At 39.1% G+C, this 23882-nt stretch overlaps 1 protein-coding gene across 8 annotated transcripts in view; it reads right to left on the bottom strand.

Moving 5' to 3' along the window:
* Positions 1-651: 651 nt before the first annotated feature.
* Positions 652-23882, bottom strand: part of RPS6KA3 (ribosomal protein S6 kinase A3) — a 133232-nt gene continuing 110001 nt past the window's right edge. For all 8 annotated transcript variants that reach the window (XM_059678547.1, XM_059678550.1, XM_059678548.1 and 5 more), the window contains 6 exons: positions 21269-21427; positions 19099-19260; positions 14783-14859; positions 14184-14301; positions 6834-6974; positions 652-6217 (listed from right to left, as the gene is read on the bottom strand). In XM_059678547.1, coding sequence (XP_059534530.1) covers positions 6095-6217; positions 6834-6974; positions 14184-14301; positions 14783-14859; positions 19099-19260; positions 21269-21427 — 780 coding nt within the window. In that variant the 3' untranslated portion in view covers positions 652-6094. The remainder of the gene's footprint in view (positions 6218-6833; positions 6975-14183; positions 14302-14782; positions 14860-19098; positions 19261-21268; positions 21428-23882) is intronic.

Here is a 23882-nt window from a genome sequence, read left to right as displayed (position 1 = left end):
ATTTCCTTTTAAATGTGCTAATGACATTTACTAGCAGAAATAAAACAAAAAGCCCTTATCTCTAAAATGCTTCTAGCAAGATACACTTGGTCTATAGAGATAGCTTCTTGTAAAACTTGCAATTTATGGATTTATGAGGCATGGTTGGATGGAGAACGAGGACTCAACATTTAAATTGTGTAATTAATGAGGCATAAAAAGGGGGTGTTGCAAAACCAAATGACTCCCTTTGTTTAAACAATGTCTCCACATACATCACACAGAAGAAAACTTCTTCTTTAATTCTGAATCAATCCAAAATGTACCATTATGAGGGAGAAAAGGGTTGTTTTGGAGTTAAATCTGATAATCTTGGACTTCTCGAAGAAAAGAGTCTCATCTGTGCCTGGTGATTACCCTGTATCCTTTGAATGATTAATCAAGTTCGGTATTGGGTAAGATCTATGACTGATGTGAGTCTTATTTAACAAACTCTTTAGGCTAACGAAAACTTTGCATAGAAAAACTAGTTCGTACTTCTTATTAACTCAGAGACATTCCTGTTTTAAGTTTTACCAATCCAATTTGATAAATTTATACCTTGGATAAAATAATTTGATAATATGAAGAATCAACATGTAATTGCAATAACATGATAAAGGAACATACATGCATTTGTTTGAAACTTTATTATATAAATTTTCGTTTCTTTTAAAGATTACAAAACCTGTTCTGTGACAGGAATACAAGCAATATTGTTCCAGGATTATTCATGGATACATCTGAAAGAGCTTAGATTACACATTAATAGTATGATTTGAAAACTTCCCCAGATTAGACTCTTAAGTAAAACAATTTAAAGTATTCAGTGATATGTAATCCTTTACAAGCATTTCATAATTATGGCAGCAGTGCCAAGCATCTGATATGATTTAACCACCAATAAAAGGTACAATACATAAGAACTCATGATATGGTACCTCGGGCTTCTGGCATGCCTTACTAGAGAGAAACTAGTAGAAAGTAAGATGATATATAATAGTAGAAAAATACTTGTGATTTTTTTTTAAAAACTATCTAAGTAGATGCCCACCCCGTTCCCACCCAAAAATGCAAAATAATTACATCCCTTAGGTGTATACTTTCCCTTCTGCGTAGGGTAACATTTAAGATAAACCTAATACACATACATAATTTTAAGAATTAAAAACTCATCACCCATAATTATTAAGAATGCTAAGAAATGGCAATACCTTGAAGCATTTTTCGATTAAAAAACAAAGCTTTAGATGGAACACTACACTTAGAGGAACACAAACCCAAACCTTTATCCTTATGCCCTTGCTTGGTATTTAAAAGTTCTACTTTAAATACTTGTTTGAAAAACTCAGTATACAGTTCATTCAGTACTATAGTGATAATAGGAGTAAAGATTTTCACTTCCATTAGATAATGAACTAATCTACTTAGAGGACTATTACAGCAACTCTCCTCTCACATACGTTTACGTATATTGTACTCAAATGGTATGTGCTCTAAAGAGGTTTTCTTGAGGTTTGAACCTCTGAACTTAGTTTCTAAATTTTCCTTTCCACTAATCTCTATTCAATGTCATATACTTTGCTAGTTGCTCTGGGAGAAGTCATGGACATTTAAACAGCTTATCATGCACTTCAAGGTTACATGGAAAAATAATGAGGAAAGTGCCTTAAGAGGTAGGAAGTAGGCTCTTATCCCAACCCTTGGTATGCCCTGTTATGAACAGTTAAAAGACTGGAATCAAAGTGGTAAATGTGAGACTAATAGCAATACAAGGCTTAAGAAAATTAAGTCAACTTAATTACTAGGATTCTTTGAGAACACTCACATTGGAACCAGTTACAAGTCACTCGATCACACAGAATACAGCAGTGTCAAAAATACATAAAGCACACTGTAGATATAAATTCTTCTTGGCCATCCATACTTAGGTATTATCACTCTGTAGATTCTTCACTAGAAAAAGTGGTTAAGCTTGGCTCTGCAGAATACCACAGTCCCAAGAAAGTGAATTTCATTCCTTCATTAATTGGTCTCCACCAATGGTCACTTGGGGAGACCAGCAACATGTAAGCAATCTGGAGGTGAAAAGAGGGCTATTTTCATTTGTTGAAATAAAAATAGAGGTAAGTCAACCTCTTTGTGAATTAAATAAGGCTCAAAGTATACATCCAGTTCGTTAGTCACATGGAGTTGGACCTTTCAGAGGGACAGAACTCTAAAATTAGATTGGAACCTCCTGGTTTAAGCACCAAGGGTCAGCCATGAAACCCATCGGATTTGTTAATCACACAAAACAGACCTTTTCTGACCCTTTACATTCCTGAGATATCTGTCCTAATGTCTTCATAAATCTCAAGTGCTTGATACCATCGTTAAGAGAGAATTTTCTCTATAAAATACAGTTAAGAAAACTGAAAAATTTTAGGACATTTATAATAAAAGCCAGGAAATAGAGAATGTCAGTCATATTGACATGTGTATTGCTGGCTTCCATGGTCATTAAGTATATCTGTACCAAGGCCCCCAAATCTTGAATGTTTTTCTGCTCTCAGGCTGGACCTATCCCCGCCCCTTTCCTACACAAACTATTCTGTCTATTCATGAAGCCTTTGCACCCCTCTACCCCTTCAAGTCTTTCCTGGGCCGAGGGTGCAAGGCACAGGTAACAGGCCAATCCCACCTCCCATGATGTCTCCTGGCCCATACCACTTCTTAAAAACAGATGGGAAATGGTTGACCCAAACTTGCTCTTTGCAGCCCACCACGAGGGAAATGTGGAATCTCTTGCCATACACACACCACACCCTCTCCAGACTCTAAGTTGACTTTTCCCACATGTCAGCGTCACAGCATCTCGACTCTGCCTTGTCAAACATTACTACACTTTTGGACTTTTGGGGTTGCTTATGAATAAATGAATCCATATCAAATCTGTTACACACAAGGGTCTATTGTACTTAAAAGAAGACATCAACTCTATAAATTAGAGGGAGTGGAAATAATTTATATAAAAAAATTAAAAGGACAAAAACTTACCTTAGTTTAATATCAGCATTTGCAAGGGAAGATACAAAACACATGGTAGTATAATCTGTATTTTCCAGTATACGCTTGGCAATGCTAAATGCAACCTACCATTTAGGATATTATTTTTAATTATAAGCTAAGAGGAGGTTTGTGAAAGTAGCCTGATAGTTTAGTTCCTTCTTTCACATTGAAGTATCTTTAAGATTGAACTAAAATCTCCTGGGAGAAGCCTGGGAAGCAGCGACACTAACTGGTGAAGGCCTCACTACCACAACTATAGGGGCCTGGAGGAAATGGAGGTGAAGAAATTGATGGAAATGTTAGCCCAGCACAAGCACTACATGTAGAGCACACTGTTGGCCAAGTTTGTCTGCTGTAAATCAAAGGCAATACGAACACCAGAACCACAGATACAATAAATTATGCTCACGAACTGCTTTTTAGGCAGAAAGCCTTCAGTTTTGTGAACATATAACTTGCTTTTTTCCAACAAAACTGGCAGTTGGACTAGGCAACGAAGGGAATTATCTTTGAAAGCAATAAACTTGAGTTCATATACCAGTAGAGGAGTGTCCCAAGAAATATGCAGTTTTTGAATAACTCAGCTTCTGATTGGCTGATAACCTGAAGGGAAGGCAGCATGGTGTTATGGGGGGAAAAAACTAAATGGAAAGTTAAGAATTCTAGTCTTTGCTTTGGGTCACAGGTTCTTTACATGCAATACGCGAAAGTTGGACTAGATGACTTATAAGGGTTTACACATTTACTTCTGATTCTAAAAGACTACAATGGGAAAATACACCTAATCAATTATGGAATAGCATCAGTGTAAAAAATCTGAGAATATATGCCCAGATTTACATTAACATTTTAAAAGCTACAAGAATTTGGGATGACTGGGGTTTAAGACACTGAAAAGAAAGGAGAGAGAGAGAGAGAGAGAGAGAGAGAGAGAGAGAGAGAGAGAGAGAGAGAGAGAGAGAGAGAGAGAGAGAGAGAGAAAGAAAGAAAGAAGAAAGAAAGAAGAGAGAGAGAGAGAGGGAGGGAGGGAGGGAGGGAGGAAGAAAGGAAGGAAGGAAGGAAGGAAGGAAGGAAGGAAGGAAGGAAGGAAGGAAGAAAAGAAAGGAAGAAAGAAGTTTTCTTTCTGGGCAATGAAAAGCATCTACATATTCAAGAATTTAAAAAATTCTCCATCTGGATCTTCTGAAATCCCTCCTCTTACACATTTTTTAGAAGATAAACTTACATTTGATTTCTATGCAATAACCATTTTGGGTCACTTGGGCAAAAGGAATGTTATAGATTTTGCCTTTCTCTTTAATTGCATACATGAGAAATTAAGGAATAATAAGTGCTTCTAAGATAGACAAGCCACGCTTTCTTGGCTTTGTACTCTCAAGTGAAAGATTTAAAGTTTCTGGCAGGAAAATGATTTCTGATGTAAATGGCTTAATACATGATGAAGGAAGATCTGTTTGGGCACATTCTTGATGAGGTAAGTTAAATTACTTTATCCTTGCTCATATGTTTTCAATATTACATATTGATGTATGCTAGGTAACTTGGCAAAGATACAGGTCATAATGGATACAGAAATTTCTTTAATCAAATAAAATTATGGAAACTACTACATTAGATGTAGATAATACTGTAATCTAAGCAGACTCAGTGACCATTATGAAAAGTGATTATATCTGAAGTTAAAGGAAGTACTACACAGCTATAAATCATCAGGAGAAATTCAGAAAACACTCAATGCTAGATATTCACTTAATCTACCTTAGCTATCATTTTAGGTTAGAACAGATATTGTTTGATCAAGAATGTTTTATTCCCTAGAATAAGAAAGTTTTAATCCAGTTTCATATAGAGGCCTGTGGCTTTTATTACACTCAAATTAGTATTTAATATAAAGCATCATAATGGGATAGAACTCATTTACTGTTTTTCCAAAAAAGCATACTTTTCTCACAGGTATACAAGAACAGGTATCTTGTTATTCATATGCTAAATTCTGTAATTTGATCTACTTAAACATGAAATATCCACTGGGACTTGAATGACCTGTTGCTAAAATTTCCTTGGCCAATTTCTCCACCACAGGCCTTTGATGTATATTGGCAAAATTCCAAATTATATGCCAATTTTAAGAATGGACACTATTTAAGATTAAAAGTGCAACAACTACTTCCTTAATTAAAAAAAAAGAACACTAAAGAAACAAAGTATATGAACTAACTTCATAGGTGTACTCTTGATGTCATGCCACAGACATATAACTTTCTCTACCGTAACAGCTCTACAGGTTAGTCTGACAGAGCACCCGACTTTAAGTAACAAACAAACGAACGACCCAGTGAAACAGACATGGGGAAAGATATGTACATTTTGGAAGTATTACATTCAACAGCTGTTCTATAATCTGGCCATTTTTAGCGCTGTCCAACAATACTGTTAATCCAGGTGAACTATTTAACCAGATTTAATAGTCAATTCATTATTAATAAAAGATTCCAAGTTAAACAAGGCATGTATACATTAAAGAAAGCAGTACAGAAATGTACTGTATATGAACTGTTTACAAAAACATACAAAATGTTGGATGGCACAAGGGATACAGTGCTAATATAAACGGATTGTTTAAGCTAAGTGCTTAACATAAACTGTCCATCCCTATAACTAACAAAGAATATTTAAGGGACATGAAATATTTTCTATAAAAATAATGCTATATGGTGTAGAGTACTTTATTCAGTGTATTTTTAGGTGGTATTCATATGTTCATTCTTCTTCTTATTGATTCAGTGAATATATCTTCATCATGTTTCCATTTCCATTTCATCCGAAGCTCCAGGAAAATCTAACTTGCTAACAATCATGTAAAGCGAGAAGAGATGAAAGCGGGAGCAGCAGCAGGAGCAGCAGCATTATGGGTACCAGCTGGGACAGTGTGTGCTTGCAGGTGTCTCTCAGATATGTGCTACCTGTCGCCAGAACTTGTGCTATCAGCTTACACCATGGTACCAAATATTTCACTGAGGTCACTTCACAGGGCTGTGGAGGTGATTTTTTTAATACCTCTTCGCTGAGCAAGAGTAGAGCGGCCTACTGGTTCCAAAACTGGTGACTGATTACGGTTTAAAGCAGAATATGTAGCTGCCATGGCACCCTGAAAACAGGAAAAAAAATATCAAAACAGAAATGACAATGGGTAATCATGTACACAGAACATGAAATGAACATTTTCCCCCAAATAATTTCTTCACTAGCAAACATATAGATTTTATTAGCCTCATAATGAAAATAACCACACTGGCCAAACCCTCTGATTTAACTAAAATTGAAGAGGCCAATGTGGGAGGTTGAAATAATGGATGAGAAGACAGGGATGGCTTCATAACAAGCAGTCCTCACTTCTCTCAGGACTGTTCAGCTTTTTTTCCTTTGCAATCTTTATTTTCAGAGGCAGCAAAGCATGCTCTTTTGGAACTTGTAGTTTGCTTTGGGTTGTGCATAAGAAAGTATAAAGAAAATAGGAAATCCATAAGCTTATCTGATGGATAAATTCAGAAATTTAGAGGTCTTTCTTAAACTAGATTTATTACAACATTTCGGCACAGCTTGACTTTTTCTTTTCTAAATCACCCACTATAAGAGAATCCCACAGGAGAACTGAACGCAGGCTGAGGGATAGTGACTGGTCCAGGTGCTGCAACATGGAGGGGGCATCTCACAGTTTCTCTTAGAGGACACATGGAAAACAGGACCTGAATTGGGCTGCTCACCTTTACCAGATGTGGTGCATCCTGTCTGTTTAGTTGGTATTGTGGCAGTTGGTCCCAGTGGACTATCCAAGGGTGTCTGAGCACAAGGGCAGCAGTCAATCTCTGATGAGGGTCCACATGAAGCATCTTTGACACCAGGTCCTATAATGGGAATAATAATAATAATAATAATAATAATAATAATAATAAATAATAATAATAAAGCAAGCTTAAACCTTTTTGTTTGATTTTCTTATACTGTTGAGCATTTTTCCTAACTATGACAATATTTTTTCCTGGCAGTAGGTAGACCTTTTGGGCTGAAAATGATAGGAGAAAGGGCACGTAATAAGAATAGGACCACAGTTGCTTAATGATTATTCATCTTACTAACTACAGATAAGAGGTTTTCTTACAGACCTTGGGAAACTGGAGGATATGTTGCAAAAAAACCCACAAACATTTAAAAAGCAGACCAAGAACAGGATGTGCTTTGACTTAGTTGCTGTGCCCAGACCCTGACCTCCTCCGGAGTTTTCTCAGGAATGCTGACTATTCTCCAGTCCCAGGAACGCGCTGAGCTGTTTGTAACATCACAGAAGATTAGCCACCTTGTTATCAGACTTTGAGCTCCTGAAGGCCAGACTGCAGACCCTCCCCTCCCCTCCCCTTTCCATGTTACACTTGCAGCTGCAAGTAGCTATCCTCATGTTCCCTATATTATCAGCCAGCTGGCAGAAAAAGGCAGAGCAGAATTTTAAGAATGACCTACTACTCTGCCCATACTGTTGGCATTATTAGAATAAATGCTCATATATGATTCAACCCTGTCTCTGCTTAATCTGGTTCAAGTACTGACAGGTGGCCTCAGACCTGTTTAGTGTCCAGTATCAAAAACAATTATTTGGTCAACACGACAATTTGTGTTTTGTTTATTTATTTATAATATATTTTTATTGATTTCAGAGAGGAATGGAGAGGAAGAGAGAGAGAAACATTAATGATGAGAGAGAGTCATTGATCGGTTGCCTCCTGCACGCCCCCTACTAGGGATCGAGCCTGCAACCCAGGCATGTACCCTTGACCAGAATCAAACCTGAGACCCTTTAGTCTGCACGTCGATGCTCTATCCACTGAGCCAAACCAGCTAGGGCTGTGTTTGTTTTGTTTTTTAAAAAAGTAAAAACCTAAGTCTCTCCTCTGAGTGACAGTAGTTTTGGTGCATTATAAAGGATGAATTACCATATTTTATGTATCTTTTGGGTTTTTTTGGCTCCTTTTTTCCCTTAGATATTCTGAGGTTTCCACATTTTGATAGGTTTATTTCTAAGTGATTTATTGGCCTTGTAAGACTTTTTTTGTGTCCTGTTGGTAATATTGAAAAGCAGAACTATCCAATAACATTAATTTAATTAGAGTTCTAAATGCCCCTCCTAAGATTACAGAATTCTATTTTTTCTTACTTTAAAACAGCGGTTCTCAACCTGTGGGTCGTGACCCCTTTGGGGGTCGAACGACCGTTTATAGGGGTCGCCTAAGACCATCGGAAAACACATATATAATTACATACTGTTCTTGTGATTAATCACTATGTTTTAATTATGTTCAATTTGTAACAATGAAAATACATCTTGCATATCAGATATTTACATTACGATTCATAACAGTAGAAAAATTATAGTTATGAAGTAGCAATGAAAATAATTTCATGGTTGGGGGTCACCACAACATGAGGAACTGTATTAAAGGGCCGCGGCATTAGGAAGGTTGAGAACCACTGCTTTAAGTATATTTTATTGATTTTTTTACAGAGAGGAAGGGAGAGGGATAGAGAGAAAACATCGATGAGAGAGAAGCATTGATCAGCTGCCTCCTGCACATCCCCTACTGGGGATGTGCCTGCAACCAAGGTACATGCCCTTGACCAGAATCGAACCTGGGACCCTTCAGTCCCCAGGCCGATGCTCTATCCAGTGAGCCAAACCGGCTAGGGCGAGAACCACTGCTTTAAAAGCAACTCCTGGGCATTATAGAAAAATAAAAAATACAGAGAAGCAAAAGAACATAAATACCCAGAATCCTACTCTTCCAGAGACAAATGCTTTCTATCTAGCCAAGTGCTTTCCTATGCTTGAAACACAGATCCATATAATTGCTATATAGTTTTCTACTCTCCAAAATAACACAATTGTGATTTATTATAAAAGCCATGCACTACTTGTTTCATTTTCTTTTTTAAAAAAATACGTTTTTTTATTGATTTTAGAGAGGAAATACTGTTTGACTGTCTACTGCACACCCCCACTGGGGATCAAACCCGCAACTCAGGCAAGTGCATGCCCTGGCTGGGAATTGAACCAGCGACCTCGGGGTGCATGGTACTAAGCTCAACCAACTGATCCACACTGGCCAGGGCTTGTTTGATTTTCATTCAAAATATATTTATTGAGTATCCATTAAAGACCAGGCATTCTGCTTAGGTGTTGGGTATTTAACAGTGAACAAGATAGAAAGGAACTGTGACCTCAACAAGCTTTTAGCCCAGTGAGGGAATCAATTACAAAGCAAAGAGTAAGTTCTTTGATGGCATGAATAAATGTGAGGTGCAGCTGGAGGAGCACAAAGAGAGATCTGACCTGAACAAGGCAGGGTGGCTTTGAAGTGACTCCTTTAGAGAAATGTGAGACCTGAAGGATAGGCAGGAGCTGGATTAGAGAAGGAAGGGAGAAACAGAGTATTTCAGGAAGGTAGAACAAAGAGTGTTTGAGGGAAAGCCCTCAGGTGGGAGAGAACATGTCACATTAAGGAACTGAAAAGAATGCGATGTAGCTGCAGCATATATCGTAAAGGAAAACATGGCAGCAGATAAAGTGGGAGAGGTAAGAAAGGACCAGATCGTGAAGGTCCTTATAAGCCATATTAGCAAATTTGGACTTTTTCTGGAGGCAATGAATCATTTAAAACAAAGAAGTGATGCAGTCAGGTTTGTACTTTAGAGCGATTACACTCACTAAGTGTGGAGGAAAATGGATGGGAGGAGGCAAGTCTGGAGACTCCAATTTGAGACAGGTGAGAGATAATAGCTTTGGTAAGTGGATATAAAAGATGGAGAAATATAGATGGAATTGAGATAGTTAAGAGATAGAACTGACAGAACCTGCTGGTTGACTGGATATTGGGAATTGGGGAGATACTATTCCAAGTACTCCTCTGCTATTAGATATTTATAGGTTCTTACTTTTAGTTATCATTAACAGCTAAGAACAGGAGTAAATGAATGGAATTATACATAAAAAGCAAAACAATTAGGGACATCCCCTTCCAAATTCTGAATGTGGGCAAATATGCTTTAAATGAAGAAAAGGTTGCAAAACTGCCCAGAAGCACAACACAACTCTATTATAATTTTACTCAGGTGTGTGTCTTAACTTTTGGCTAAGTCACTTAGAATCACTTCTACCACTATCCTTCAATAGCTCCTCCTCCTAAGCTTTTTCTTGAAATGAATTCCTTCCATGGCTCTCTTATCCCTCTGCTCAGACAAGCTCATTCATGCTCATGGCTTTAGCTACTACAGATGATGACAATTCCTAAATTCAGTGTCCCCCCAGACTTCTCTGGTAAAATCTACATCCATATAGCCAGTTGCCTAGTACAGCGGTCGCCAACCTTTCAGACCTCACGGATCACCAGTGGTCCATGGACCACCGGTTGGTGACCGCTGGCCTAGTGGACATATATCTCTTAATTATACATCACAGAAGCATTTCAAATTCATAACGTCCAAATCTGCAATTATCACTCCTCTGAAAACGACTTCTTTTGTATTCCACATCTTGGTGAAGGACGCCGCCAAGTGCTTATTTGCCCGAGGTGGAAATGTGGACTGCACGCTTGATATCTGCTTCTCCATTGCTTCTTATGTCCAATATACCAGAAACTATTCTGCCTCCTAAATTTATCTTCCATTTGACTCAAATCCTACTAGAACTGTTCTTGCTTACTCATCATTTATCACCCCAAATACTGCAAAACCTTATGTGTAATATCCCTAATATTAGGTCAGTGAAGACTAAATAAAGTAATGTAAGTAAAAGTGTTGGATGCCCTGGGTGGCTCAGTTGTTTGGAGCGTTGTCCCATACACAAAATGGTTGCACATTCGATTCCTGGTCAGGCCAATGTGGGAGACAAATGCTTAATGTTTCTCTCTCTCCCTTCTTCTCTCTCTAAAATAAACAAATAAATAAAAAAATAAAAATCAATGGACATGTTCTGGGGTGAGGATAAAAAAATAATAAAAGTGTAGGCACATAAGTGCTCAAAATGGTAGCTATGGTCCTATTCTTCTCAAAGACACATAGGCTTGAAGACATTCACATGTGCAACTTGCTCTTGAGGGGACATATCAGATTGATAGTCATCTCTCCCAATTATGGGGATATTTACTATATTACATCATGCTTGCAATCTCAAGTCTTAACTGGACAAATTAGCAAAAATGATTAGTAGAGCAAAAGCTCGATATAACGGGCAAATTCAGGCAAGGGGGTGTCCATTAATGCCAAAAGTCTGTTATAAAGTAGGTTTTCCAAATGAGTATGTTAAAAAATTGACAAATTAGTTTACCTGTTTTTACTTATGTAGACATGTTTGTGTAATTAAGTATGTATGAAAAGTTTAATTTCATAGAAAAGTTTTCTATATGTATTATTGTAATTTTAAATTTATACTGAATAGGCCTAGTAAATGGGTGCATTCACTAGTCACTGCAAGTAAAGAAATGCATACAGCAGCTGGGGCATGGCTTAGCTCAGGCCAGCACAGCATACATTGGAACTGCTGCAGAAAGTCACACCATACGACAATGTGGTGTGATCACATGCTAATCATTCACTGAACATTGTTTACAAGCGGTGACTCTCAGATTTAAATATGTAGACTATAGCTGTAGATATGGAATATTTATTTATGTTGGCGAAATTACTACAGTTTTTTCCAACATATAGCTTATTCCAGCCGTGGGCAAACTACGGCCCGTTTGAAATGAATAAAACTATTGAAAAAAAAGACCATACCCTTTTATGTAATGATGTTTACTTTGAGTTTATATTAGTTCACACAAACACTCCATCCATGCTTTTGTTCCGGCCCTCCAGTCCAGTTTAAGAACCCATTGTGGCCCTCGAGTCAAAAAGTTTGCCCACCCCTGGCTTATTTGCTAAAATTTGTTTAAAATAAAAGTAAATTAATAACAAAAATAATCTGATTATTTAACTATAAGCAAATCTTGGTTAAAAGCATTTTAAAATTAACAGAGTGTTAATTTTCACATATGACATATGGACTGGAAATTTTGTCCGTTAAATCTGGTCTGTTAAATTGAGGTCCACAAAATTGAGGGCTTACTGTAATAATGTGGCATTTATAGCACAGGCTGTGAAATGGATGCAATATTTTGTGCTCTATTTGTATCTCCTCCTCACCTGCATTTCTCTTTCACTCAAAAAAGCATACTGGAATACAAGTAAGAACTAAATTATAGAAATTAGAGAGATAGCTGTGACTTGCTTTAACTTATTAAAAAAGTAGGCAATGTCTAAGCTCTGATACTTTACTTGGTAACATTACTTGATATGCCCACAACTGACCATGACAAAGTTTGTGGCCAACTTTATGGGTAAAAATTACTGTTCCACAGAGTGAACTTAAAAAAGGAAAATCTGATCACTATAATGCTTAATATTTTTCAACAGTTTCCCAATACCTAGAGTGAAACCCCAAGTCCTGAGCATGACCTGCAAAGCCTTTCATAATCTGGTTTTATCAGCTACCTTCTTACATACATCCTGTGCTAGTCATATCAAACCACTCGCAGCTCCCTGCACACATTCTGCCCTTCCTTTGCCATCATGATTACAAACCACATGTGCTGATCCCTTAGCATGGGCTGGACTACATCCTTCTATTCCCCAAAGCTACCTGAAAAGTCCTTCCATTGCTTCTGGAACTTTCCCTGAAATCTTTCTGACTGAGCATCATCTGAACTTCTTTATCAGAGAAAACATCTATAATAATAAAAGCGTAATATGCTAAATAGACCAGACAGCTGAACAACCTTCTGGAAGAAGCCGCCGAGGTGGGTCTGAGGCAGAGGTGGTTAGGGGTGATGAGGCAGGCAGGCAAGTGGTTAGGGGTGATCAGGCAGGCAAGCGAACAGTTAAGGACGATCAGGCAGGCAGGCGGAATGGTTAGGGGCGACCAGGCAGGCTGGCAGAGGCGGTTTGGAGCCAGTGGTCCTGGATTGCAAGAGGGTGCAGGCTGGGCTGAGGGGATGCCGCCCCCCCCCCCCCATACACGAATTTCATGCACTGGGCCTCTAGTACCATTATAACAGCACTTGTGACACTAGTTGGCTGTTTCCCAACCAGATTGTGAGCTCCTTGAGAACCGGAATTCTGAGTCATATCTTTTATTTCTGGAGCCTACACTTATTAAGCACACTGTAGATGTTCAACACATGAATTAAAAAAGAAACACGTACCCAGAAAAATGAAATTTTCTGGTTTAAGAAATTTTATTGTTAGAAAGGAAAAGGCTAACATTTCATTTTTAAATTCAGTTATAAGACCAAATCAACTCAAGTTCCACCTGTAAGAAAAATCAGCAAAACACTTTTACCAGTATTTATCTTCTTTGTCTCCTCTATGTTTTTCTTATTTTGAAGTGGAAAAAAAGAGAATTTTCAATGAATAGAGTGAAACTAGAGTAGAGGTGGAAACCAAGTCAGTGTTATTCAGGGGATGGAAGATCTTCCAGTGAGAACGGCTTTTTAAATGGATTTCCAGCTGACACTATAAAACTATACTACTGTTTATTGTGAAAAAGAAAAGACCCCGTTCTTTGTAATATAGACCAAAACTAGAACATGGTACAGTTATTCTAGGGGTTGAGAGCTTTGGAATCAGCTATTTACTTTGAAGTGCCCACATGTATCTGGTATGTAACTATGGACAAGTTCACACTACAATTCTGGGCCTTGGTTTCCTTCTATGAAATGGAGATACTACCACCTATTTTACAGGGTTATTAAGAGGATTAAATGGATAATTTAGGTCAAGTGCAGCATGAAGCACAGAGTAGATACACAAATCATGAAGACTACGACTATTACTATTTATCATGTTCCTCAGCAAGAAGTAACTTTAGATGTATAGATAACAAAGCCAAAACAATGCCTTTTGGGGAAGAAACAAAATAAGTGGTCCATTTCTGAGTTCAACTTTTTTGGTAACATCACTTCAAAATACTACTTTATAAGCAAGTTTCTAATTGATATTATTTATTCTCACCAAGAATTATGAAAAATTACCTTTGCTGTATCTGAAACAGAATTCCAGTAACCACCACTGAGTGAGAATTTTCCACTGCCGATGCGTGCCAGTATTTCCTCTGGTGTATCATCAGGGCCATTTGCAAATGGAGTGTAACTAATTTATTAAAAAAAATTAAAATGCTAATTTATAAAATTTCTTTTTTGGATGGTAATCTTTATATTTACTTGCGGTATCCAAAAGTACTCTGAGAAATTCAATTAATGTAATACTTGATCCACAAAGCACCAGGTTAAGGTATGTTATGAAATATTCATTAGACTTAATATAAAAAAACATAAATAAGATATGACACATTAAAGAATAAAATATTTAAAACAGTGCATGTTTATGATATAACAAGAGTGAAAAAAGGTATGGAGAAAATCAATTTAAGACCTCAATATATTAATAAGTAGTACATTATAGAAAATTAGTAATGATACAGCTATAAATGTGGTATATACTATACATACAAGATTGTATTATTAGAAAATGACAAAATCATAAAAATATTACAATAAAGGTTAAAAAATAAAGATAATATAAACAAGATATTGATTAATAAATGCCTATAGCATATATAATATATATTTACCCAGTAAGCATTGTATAGAGGAGGACACCAAGACTCCATATATCACAAGCAGCATCATAGCCTTGTCGTTTCAAAACCTAGAAAAAGTAAAAATTAGTATTAACACACCACTCTTTATTATATATATTTAGATAGGTTGTGGGAATGGGATTATATCTCCTAAATCAATACATGTAAGAAAAGTCCTGGCTGGGTAGCTCACTTGGTTAGAGCAAGTTTTCGGGTTCAATCTCTGGTTAGGGCACATACAAGAGACAACCAATGAATGCATAAATAAGAACAACAACAAATCAATGTTTCTTTTTTCTTTCTCTCTCTCACTAGCTCGCCTTCTCTACCCCTTTCCCTCTCTCCCTCCCTTTCTTTCTCTAAAATCAGTAAATTAAAAGAAAAACCTCAATAGAACATGATTAACAAACAATATATTAATCTTATTCTAGAACCTTCTACTACTAATAATTCATATATATATGTATATATATATGTATATACACACACACACTCTTAAATTAACATTTATTGAATGCTGCCTTGGCAATGGAGAACTATGAAGGTAAGTTTCTTATTTAAATGAATGTATATTTTGTATGGGGCTATAGAAATGGTTACAAAAATCGGTACTTTTAAGACCACATATAACAGCACAAATGTATAGTGTGAAATTGTATATATATGTATGTATATATATATCTATATACTGTATGTATATATATACTGTATATATATACTGTATATATATGTATGTGTGTGTGTATATATATATACAGTATATATATATATATACTGTATATATAATTCAGTTCACTCAAGCATTTAATAATCACCAACTATAATCAGGCACGAACTGTGACAATACAAAACAACTCTGGCTTCCTTAAGAAAATCAGAATCTGACAGGGGAAATAAACATATAGGCTGGGGCAAAAGTAGGCTTACATTTGTTAGTATGGCAAATAATACTATCCTATCTAATAAAAGAGAAAAATGGTAATTGGCATACGATGATACCCTTTTCATTGGCTAATCAGGGCTATATGCAAATTAACTGCCAACTAAGATTGACACTTAACTGCCAACAAGATGGCGGCTAATTTGCATATGTAGGCACAATGCAGGGAGGCGAAAGGGAAAGCAGGAAGAAGCCCCCCACCACTGACAGTGATTGGAAACCCAGGGGGAAGCTAAGAGCTGGGGTCAGGGCAAAGGCGGCCCTGGGGCCACCTTTGCCCTGCCCCCCAGCCATGATCGGAGAATCAGGTGCCTTTTCCGCCCTGGCCAGTGATAGCAGGAAGTAGGGGTGGAGCCAGCGATGGGAGCTGGGCACGGTCGAAGCTGGCAGTCCCGGGAGCTAGGGGTCCCTTGCCTGGGCCTAAAGCGGAGCCCACGATCGCGGGGCCGCTGCAGCTGCGGGTCCCCGCTTCCCGGGCCGGACGCCTAGGCCAGAGGTGTTAGGCCTGAGCAGGGGTGGAGCCTGAACCACGGGGAGCTGGGGGTCCCCTGCCCAGGCCTGACACCTCTGCCGGAGGCCTCAGGCCTGGTCAAGGGGCCGATCCGGTGATTGGTGATCAGAGGGTGATGAGGGTCAACTCCTCTGGCCGAGGCATCAGGCCTGGGTGGGGGGCAGAGCCGGGGATTGGAGGGATATGATGGTCCCCTTGCCCAGGCCTGAAGCCTGGTTCAGAGGCGTCAGGCTTGGGCGGGGGGTGGAGCAAGCGATCAGAGGGAGATGGGGGTCCCCTGCCCAGGCATGATTCCTGGGCCAGAGGCCTCAGGCCTGGGTGGGGGCCAGAGCCAGTGATCAGGGGGAGATGGGGGTCCCCTGTCCAAGCCTGACACCTCTGGCGGAGGCGTCAGGCCTGGGCAAGGGGCCGATCAGGTGATCAGAGGGTGATGGGGGTCTACACCTCTGGCCGAGGCATCAGGCCTGGGCTGGGGGCAGAACCAGTGATGGGGGAAATGAGGGTCCCCTGCTCAGGCCTGACGCCTCTGTCAGAGGCGTCAGGCCTGGGCAAAGGGGCCGATCCTGCGATTGGAGGGTGATGGGGGTCAACGCCTGAGGGCTCCCAGTATGTGAGAGGGGGAAGGCTGGGCTGAGGGACACTCCCCCCCCACACACACCCAGTGCACGAATTTCGTGCACTGGGCCCCTAGTAATTAATAAATAATAATACAAGAATAAACTCTGTTTCATGTACTCACAACTATAAACCTACTTTTGCCCCACCCTGTTATGTAGTTAACAATTTAACATGATATATATCATACAATTATGTCTGAAGTGCTATGGGTATAAAGATGAGGAAACAATTCATTCTTGATATGAGGAAAGAAGAAACGCTAGGGGGCAGCCTGCTTGTATTGTGCCTGTAAGTAAGAATTCAGGAGGCAAAAGGAGGTGAGGGAGCACAGAGGACACTCAAAGGGCAGAGGCAAGAGAGCAGAGTATAGTTAGCAATAGTTCTCTATGGCCAGATCTCCAGGTAGGTGATACTAGAGAGACTGAAGGGATTTTATACACGTTGTTAAGGAATTTAGATTTTTTTCTGTAGGCAATCAGATGTCATTGAAGCATTAAACAGGAAAATAAAATAAGGAGATGTGTATACCAGAAACATAACTCAAGGCAGTGGTTCTCAACCTTCTGGCCCTTTAAATACAGTTCCTCATGGTGGGACCCAACCATAAAATTATTTTCGTTGCTACTTCATAACTGTAATATTGCTGTTATGAATCGTAATGTAAATATCTGATATGCAGGATGGTCTTAGGCGACCCCTGTGAAAGGGTCCTTCGACTGCCAAAGAGGTCGTGACCCACAGGTTGAAAACCACTGACTCAAGGTATAGAGGAAACGCTGGCAAGGAGAAAGACTGGGGACAGGGTGACCCAAAAGGAAGCAATTTGTAGCAAACTAAGTGAAAGGCTGTGAGAACTTGCACTAGTAGAGATTGGATATATAGAGTAAGGAGAAAAAGGTCTGAAATATCTAGAAAACAAAATGGAAAGGATTTGGTGACAGACTGGATGTAGAAAAATGATAAGGAGGCTTTCAGGAAGATTTCAAAGTTTTAACTTGGATGACAAAATGGAGAACAGGAGACAAAGAATTAAAAGATTAAGTCTAAGGAGAGTTTAATCATGGTCGATATCCTGAAGATGAATTTGGAGGTAGGTTTTGAAGCAAAAAACATTCCAATAAGCCCAGGTGCAACAGCTACAGGGTGATTTCTAGAAGTAGACTGCTTGCATGCAGTAGGAAAAACAAGATGGCTAGATTAAATGGCCTTGCTTGGACACCAAAAGCACAGACTTTGCAGCCAGATGGCCTGGGCTCAAATGTAGACCTGACCTCAAGCAAATTACATAACCCTCTCACTGTGTACCTGGCTTCCTGTAAAATGCTGATAACAGTACTCACCTCACAGTTATAATGAGAATGAGTTATAATGAGAATGAAACTACATGTTGTGAGGATGAAATCAGTTAATATATGTGCCTGGCACATAAGCCCTATATTAAGGTTTACTATTATTTTCTATTATCTTGTTCACAGTTACATTTTTTTTACACAGTGATAAAGATATGAAATCTTGAGGGCAAAGCAGTGGATTTTAGATTTACTGCAATGGGGGACTGCAATTACTTAAGAAAAGAAGCAGCTTGATCAAAGTAGTGCTTGAAGAAGACTTAGGTAGCTTTGCAGCTCTCTTGTGGAATGATCGCAGAATGATAAGAGGGCAAGGTGCACTGAGGCTGAGGCAGTCACCTGAGGGGTGGTGAGGGAAGCAGGGGCTAGGGTGGCAGTTCTGTGAACAGAAGAAAACGGAACTGCTTTCGGGGGATGAGATGGTAACTAGTCAGGTGGCTAAGGACAAGAAGACACCATGATGTTTTAGCCTTGGAGATGCAGAAGATAGTGGCAAAACCAGGGAATTAGAAAGATATTAGGAAAGGTGGAAAATAAGTGAGTTTCTATTTAGTTCCATGCACCAACAAGCACAAAAGTGATAACAGACAGCTATGGATACAGAAAAACAGAAGTCAGGGCAGGAAGAGGATTATAGGTAGCAGTGGACTGATGACTATCAACAGAAGAAAAAGGGCTGCTATTTTATTTTATTTTATTTTATTTTATTTTATTTTATTTATTTTTTTAATTTTATTTGCCCCCCCACACCCCCCTCCCCACACACACCAATTTTAATTATTTGTTTGGTAAGTCTTCAATTAAACAACTATTAATTATTCTATATTAAATACAGAAAATGAGTTTTTAAATATACTAAAATACTGTAAACAAACTATTTCATAATTACCTCTGGTGCAACAAAATTTGCAGTATAACAAGGTGTCATGAGAAGACCGTTTTCTGCTCTTAGCTGTTTGGCAAAGCCAAAATCACAAATTCGAATAGATTCTGGATTGCCAGATTCGTCCACATAAAGAATGTTGCTAGGTTTTAAGTCTCTGTGAACCACCTAAATGAAATACAAAGTAAAGAGGTACATTTACAATACATTTCCATTATAGAAAATTTTTTATTCAAAAATGTCAGGAACTGCACTTAGCAAGATAATGAGTGCTGGCCTTTAAATTATCCCAACATTATAAAATGCTGATAATGTAAGTGTAACTCTAACACAGAACTAGAGCAAAGAGAGAAGGAAGAAAGAGTAGTATTTACTTCCCCACTCTTTGTCCAATTGAGTAAGTGGGTTAAGGAAAAATGCAAATAGCAATAATATCTGTCTCCAGGTTATTCATTCATTAAGCAAATATTTATTGAGTGCCTATCATGTGTCAAGGGTATTATATAAGGAGTTGCACATATTATGGTGAAGAAGACCCATAAGATTCTTGCCTTTATATGCAAGAGCTCACACGGTAGTGTCGGGAGGCAGAGAATAAACAGGTGAGAGATGGGGCATAAAACTAGGGAGGTCAAGGAGGGTCTCTAGAGAATGTAACATCTGATTAAAGATCTTTAGAACAGAATAAACAAGCCAGAACGGCAGAGAACAGTCATTCTAAGTAGAGGGAACAGTATGTATAATGGTTGTACACAACAAACTTGTGCTGATAGGCTCAATGGATCAGGCATAGGGTTTAGGAGTAAAAAGAAAAAAAAATTCAGACTTTATGTATTCCCTATTTGCTATCCATGCAACAATATCACACACACACACACACACACACACACACACACACACACACACACACAGAGATAACATTCCTTTAGAGTTTTGTATTATTTTCCTCCTTTAATCGCCTACTTGAATACTTCTTTTATCATAAGCCTCTCTGACACTACTTATTTAGACTTATATGTTTCTTCCATCATCAAATTCCAAGTCTGTATTCTGATCAATGACCTCAGCTTTAGTTCCTAACATCCTGAACATGACTTCTCCAGATCATCTTAATAACTTCTTACTGCCAAGGCACTGAGAAGAGAACGTAGAAGACTTAGATGACTGCAAAGTCATAAATTCTTCAAGGAACACCGAATTTTACTAATTTCTGGCTACAGTACTAGGTGACTATTGACCAGCTAGAAGTCAAGAGTTCTAGTATTAAATCAAAACAGTCTAAGTGTTCACTTTTAGGGGGCAAAGACAAACACAATGAGAATAAGTATTGAAAATAAACTCCTTAATGTGGCTCAGTGGTTGACGTATGAACCAGGAGGTCACAGGTTCAGTTCAATTCCTGGTCAGGGCACATGCCCAGGTTGCAGGCTCGATCCCAATAGGGAGTGTTCGAGGGGCAGCTGATCGATGATTCTTCTCTCATCATTGATGTTTCTCTCTCTCTCCCCCTCTCCCTTCCTCTCTGAAATCCATAAAAATATATAAAAAAAGAAAATAAACTCCTTAAGAAGTAATCTCTTATTTTTTTCTTGCTTCTCATTCCTCTTCACCTCTGCTGTTCTCTTTACCTCTCTCCCTCCCCTTGTTTTCTCCTTTGCCCTTGTCTTCCCACCCCATAAATTTCCCTTCTTTTACAAACATGATTTTTATGCTATTTACTGATAACCTGCAGGAAGGAATGAGGACAGCATCCACCAGCCAGAAGCCAGGTGACTATTTGGCCTCATCCATTAGAATACAACTCATGATTCTCTGGTTCTGTTTCTGAACATGAAATGGGCCCAGTTCTCAAGGATACAGAGTGGCCTAGCAAAATGATGCTATGTCTTCTAGTTTAGAAGATCTCATCCACATTTTGTTTGGATGTGTAAGAATTTAATATAAACAAGCTAGGATTTCAAAGTATCACTTCAAGCTTAATAGGGAAAATAGTAGGATAATTAAGCTAATAGTAGTTATTTTCCATTACATGCATAAAGTAACTTGTACCTTTGTAATTTTAGCTCAAACATGAAGAAAAAAAGGTATTTATGTGTGTGTACTTATGTATGTATACATATACATATATTTATATATATCATAATATTTATGCACATAAGACATTAAAAAGACTTACCCCTTGAGCATGAAGATATTCAACAGTTTTGGTTATAGTAAACAGGACAGCACTGGCCTCTCGTTCAGAGAAAAATTTCTGTCTAAGAATTTTATCCAGCAATTCACCCCCTTTCATAAGTTCTGTCACTACGTACACATATTTTCCATCATCATATACCTATAAAATTCAACACCAAAATGTAAAAAAAATTATTGAAGCTTTACATGTGCTCAGAACAAAGTTTTGCATATTAAAGAGAAATTAAAACTTACTTTATATTCAAGGAAATTTTTACTTATCACAACCAATGGAAGATATAAATCTTGCAAAGTTTTATACACATAGACTATTAAAATAGGAATTGATGAGATTGAATGTCAGAAAAATAACCTGTAATTTCCTTCTATGAAACTTAATTCATGGAAATCAAAGTAACTATGGACATTGTATACAAAGGGGCACTGAACTTTTGCACTTAGGGTTTGTTCCTCTTGACCTTTTTATCTCCTGGTGAGGGCAGGAATTGCCACAAAGACATACTCCTGTGGTTTTCTTGGAACTTCTGCAAGCGCACAAATTCTATATTTATATACATAGTACAATGAATTATTCTGGTTTGGGTTAAATTGAAAACTTAGTAGGAAGATGACATAGCAAAAGAAATTCCAGCCAACTACCCAGAAGCACACCATTTTACTCCTTATGTAGAAATTGAATGCTCTCTGTAATTTTGGATTTATATTCCAAGCAGTCCTGATCTGAAATAACCCCTTTATTAAACTTCAGCCCCTTTTATTCCCCCTCACCACAGAGGTACTGCATACTTTTATTCAGCCTCAAAACAGGTTCCAGGTACTGGGGTCCTAAATATGGAAAAAAACAAGGTACCTGTCCTCAAAGTTTTTATTCCAGGAGGGAGAAATAGACATAGATATAAGAAATTTAAAAATGTTGGAGATGCTGTAATAAGAGGGGAAAATTTTAGAGACTTTGGAATTTTAAATGAGGGAAGGAGCAAAGATGTAAAAAATAATGACAGCATCTTGGCCGGGTGGCTCAGTTTGGAGCATCATCCTGCACATCAAAAAGTTGTGGGTTTATATCCTGGTTAGGGCAAATATTTAGGTTGTGGGTTCCATCCCTGTTCCGGGCTCGTATGGGTAGCAACTGATAGATATTTCTCTCTCAAACTGATGTTTCTGGCGATGTTGCCAACTGCCGAGGGCACGCGGGTGCTGGAGTGAACCCACAAGGCCTTGGCTGTGCCCACGGCCCTGGAGGCGGGCCGGCAGAGCCCAGCGCGGGGGGAGGACACCAGCCCTGGCACCCATTCCCCAGGTGCTGCGCGTCCATGAGTCCCAGCCCAGCTTAGACACGACGCAGTTCCTGGGGCGCCCGCCATCGATGTCAGTGGGGACGATCAAGAAGCAGTTACTCCAAGCCAGCCAGCTAATTAGGGAAAAAATAAATGACACTGAAGGCACGAAACTAGATGACCACTTTCTTGACTTAGAAAGGAAAATAGATATCACCAATAAAGCTGTTACAGAAATTCTTTTGAAAGCCACAGAATACATTCAGCCCAATCCAGGTAACATGGGACAATCTCTGGAAATGTCCTATGGCCCATTCATGGTGACCCACGCTGACCACCCACGTCAGCTGGGCCCTCCATAGATGTGATCTAGAAACAATGCCCTAAGGGTTTCAATCATGAAATGTGGTTTTGTTAAAAATATATTTTTATTGGAGAAACCAAGATGGCGGCACAGGTAAACACCAGACATTGCTGCCTCGCACAACCACTTCAAAAATACAACTAAAAGACGGAACGGACATCATCCAGAACCACAGGAAGGCTGGCTGAGTGGAAATTCTACAACTAGAAGGAAAGAGAATAGCATACTGAGACTCAGAGGAGGTGGGGTGCAGAAGTAAAATACAAAGGTACGGAGGTGCATGCGGAGAGGGCTGGCAGCTGAGGACATGATTGTCTTTTTCAATCGGGAGAGAGTCTCAAGCTCTGAGCTCCAGTTCTGGGCGAGTCTCTGGGGACCCAGACTCATACGGGAGAAACGGGACTGTCTGGCATCGGTCGGAACTCGAGGGCAGCTTTCTCTCGCAGGCACTCACAGAGATTGCCGGGGCCTCTGAGGGCAGGACTGAGAGCAGCCATACTGCTCGCTCTGCCCGTCCTGTTGATCCCCTGGGGCCTCGCCCCGCCCAAGCCTTGCACAGAGGCTTTTGCATATGAAAGGCCTGGCCCTTTGTAATCTGAAAATTACTTAACAAACTGCAGCTGGCCCAAGGCCCCACGGCAACTTGCATTACTTTACAGCTGTCTTCTGCAGGGTAGCCTCAGGCAGAGGCTAGATTAGCACCTCCTTAGATCCAAGAGCCAGTGCACCCAGTGGTCAGAGTGGGACCATCCAATTACAACTCCTCAGATCCATTAGGGACACACTCAGGGGGCAGACTCAGTGAGCACCAAAGCCCCACTGAAGCAAGTCTTGCCCCGGAGGGGTGTCTTCAGCACCGAAGTTCTCCCACCGTAGACACAGCTGATTCTCACAGACAATTGGACTGGAGGTCAATTCCTCCCAGTGTTACCTACAACAATCAAGGCTTAACT

The sequence above is a fragment of the Myotis daubentonii genome, chromosome X, assembly GCF_963259705.1.
Source record: "Myotis daubentonii chromosome X, mMyoDau2.1, whole genome shotgun sequence".
NCBI classification, from domain to species: domain Eukaryota; kingdom Metazoa; phylum Chordata; class Mammalia; order Chiroptera; family Vespertilionidae; genus Myotis; species Myotis daubentonii.
This window is presented reverse-complemented; position numbering and strand designations above follow the sequence as displayed.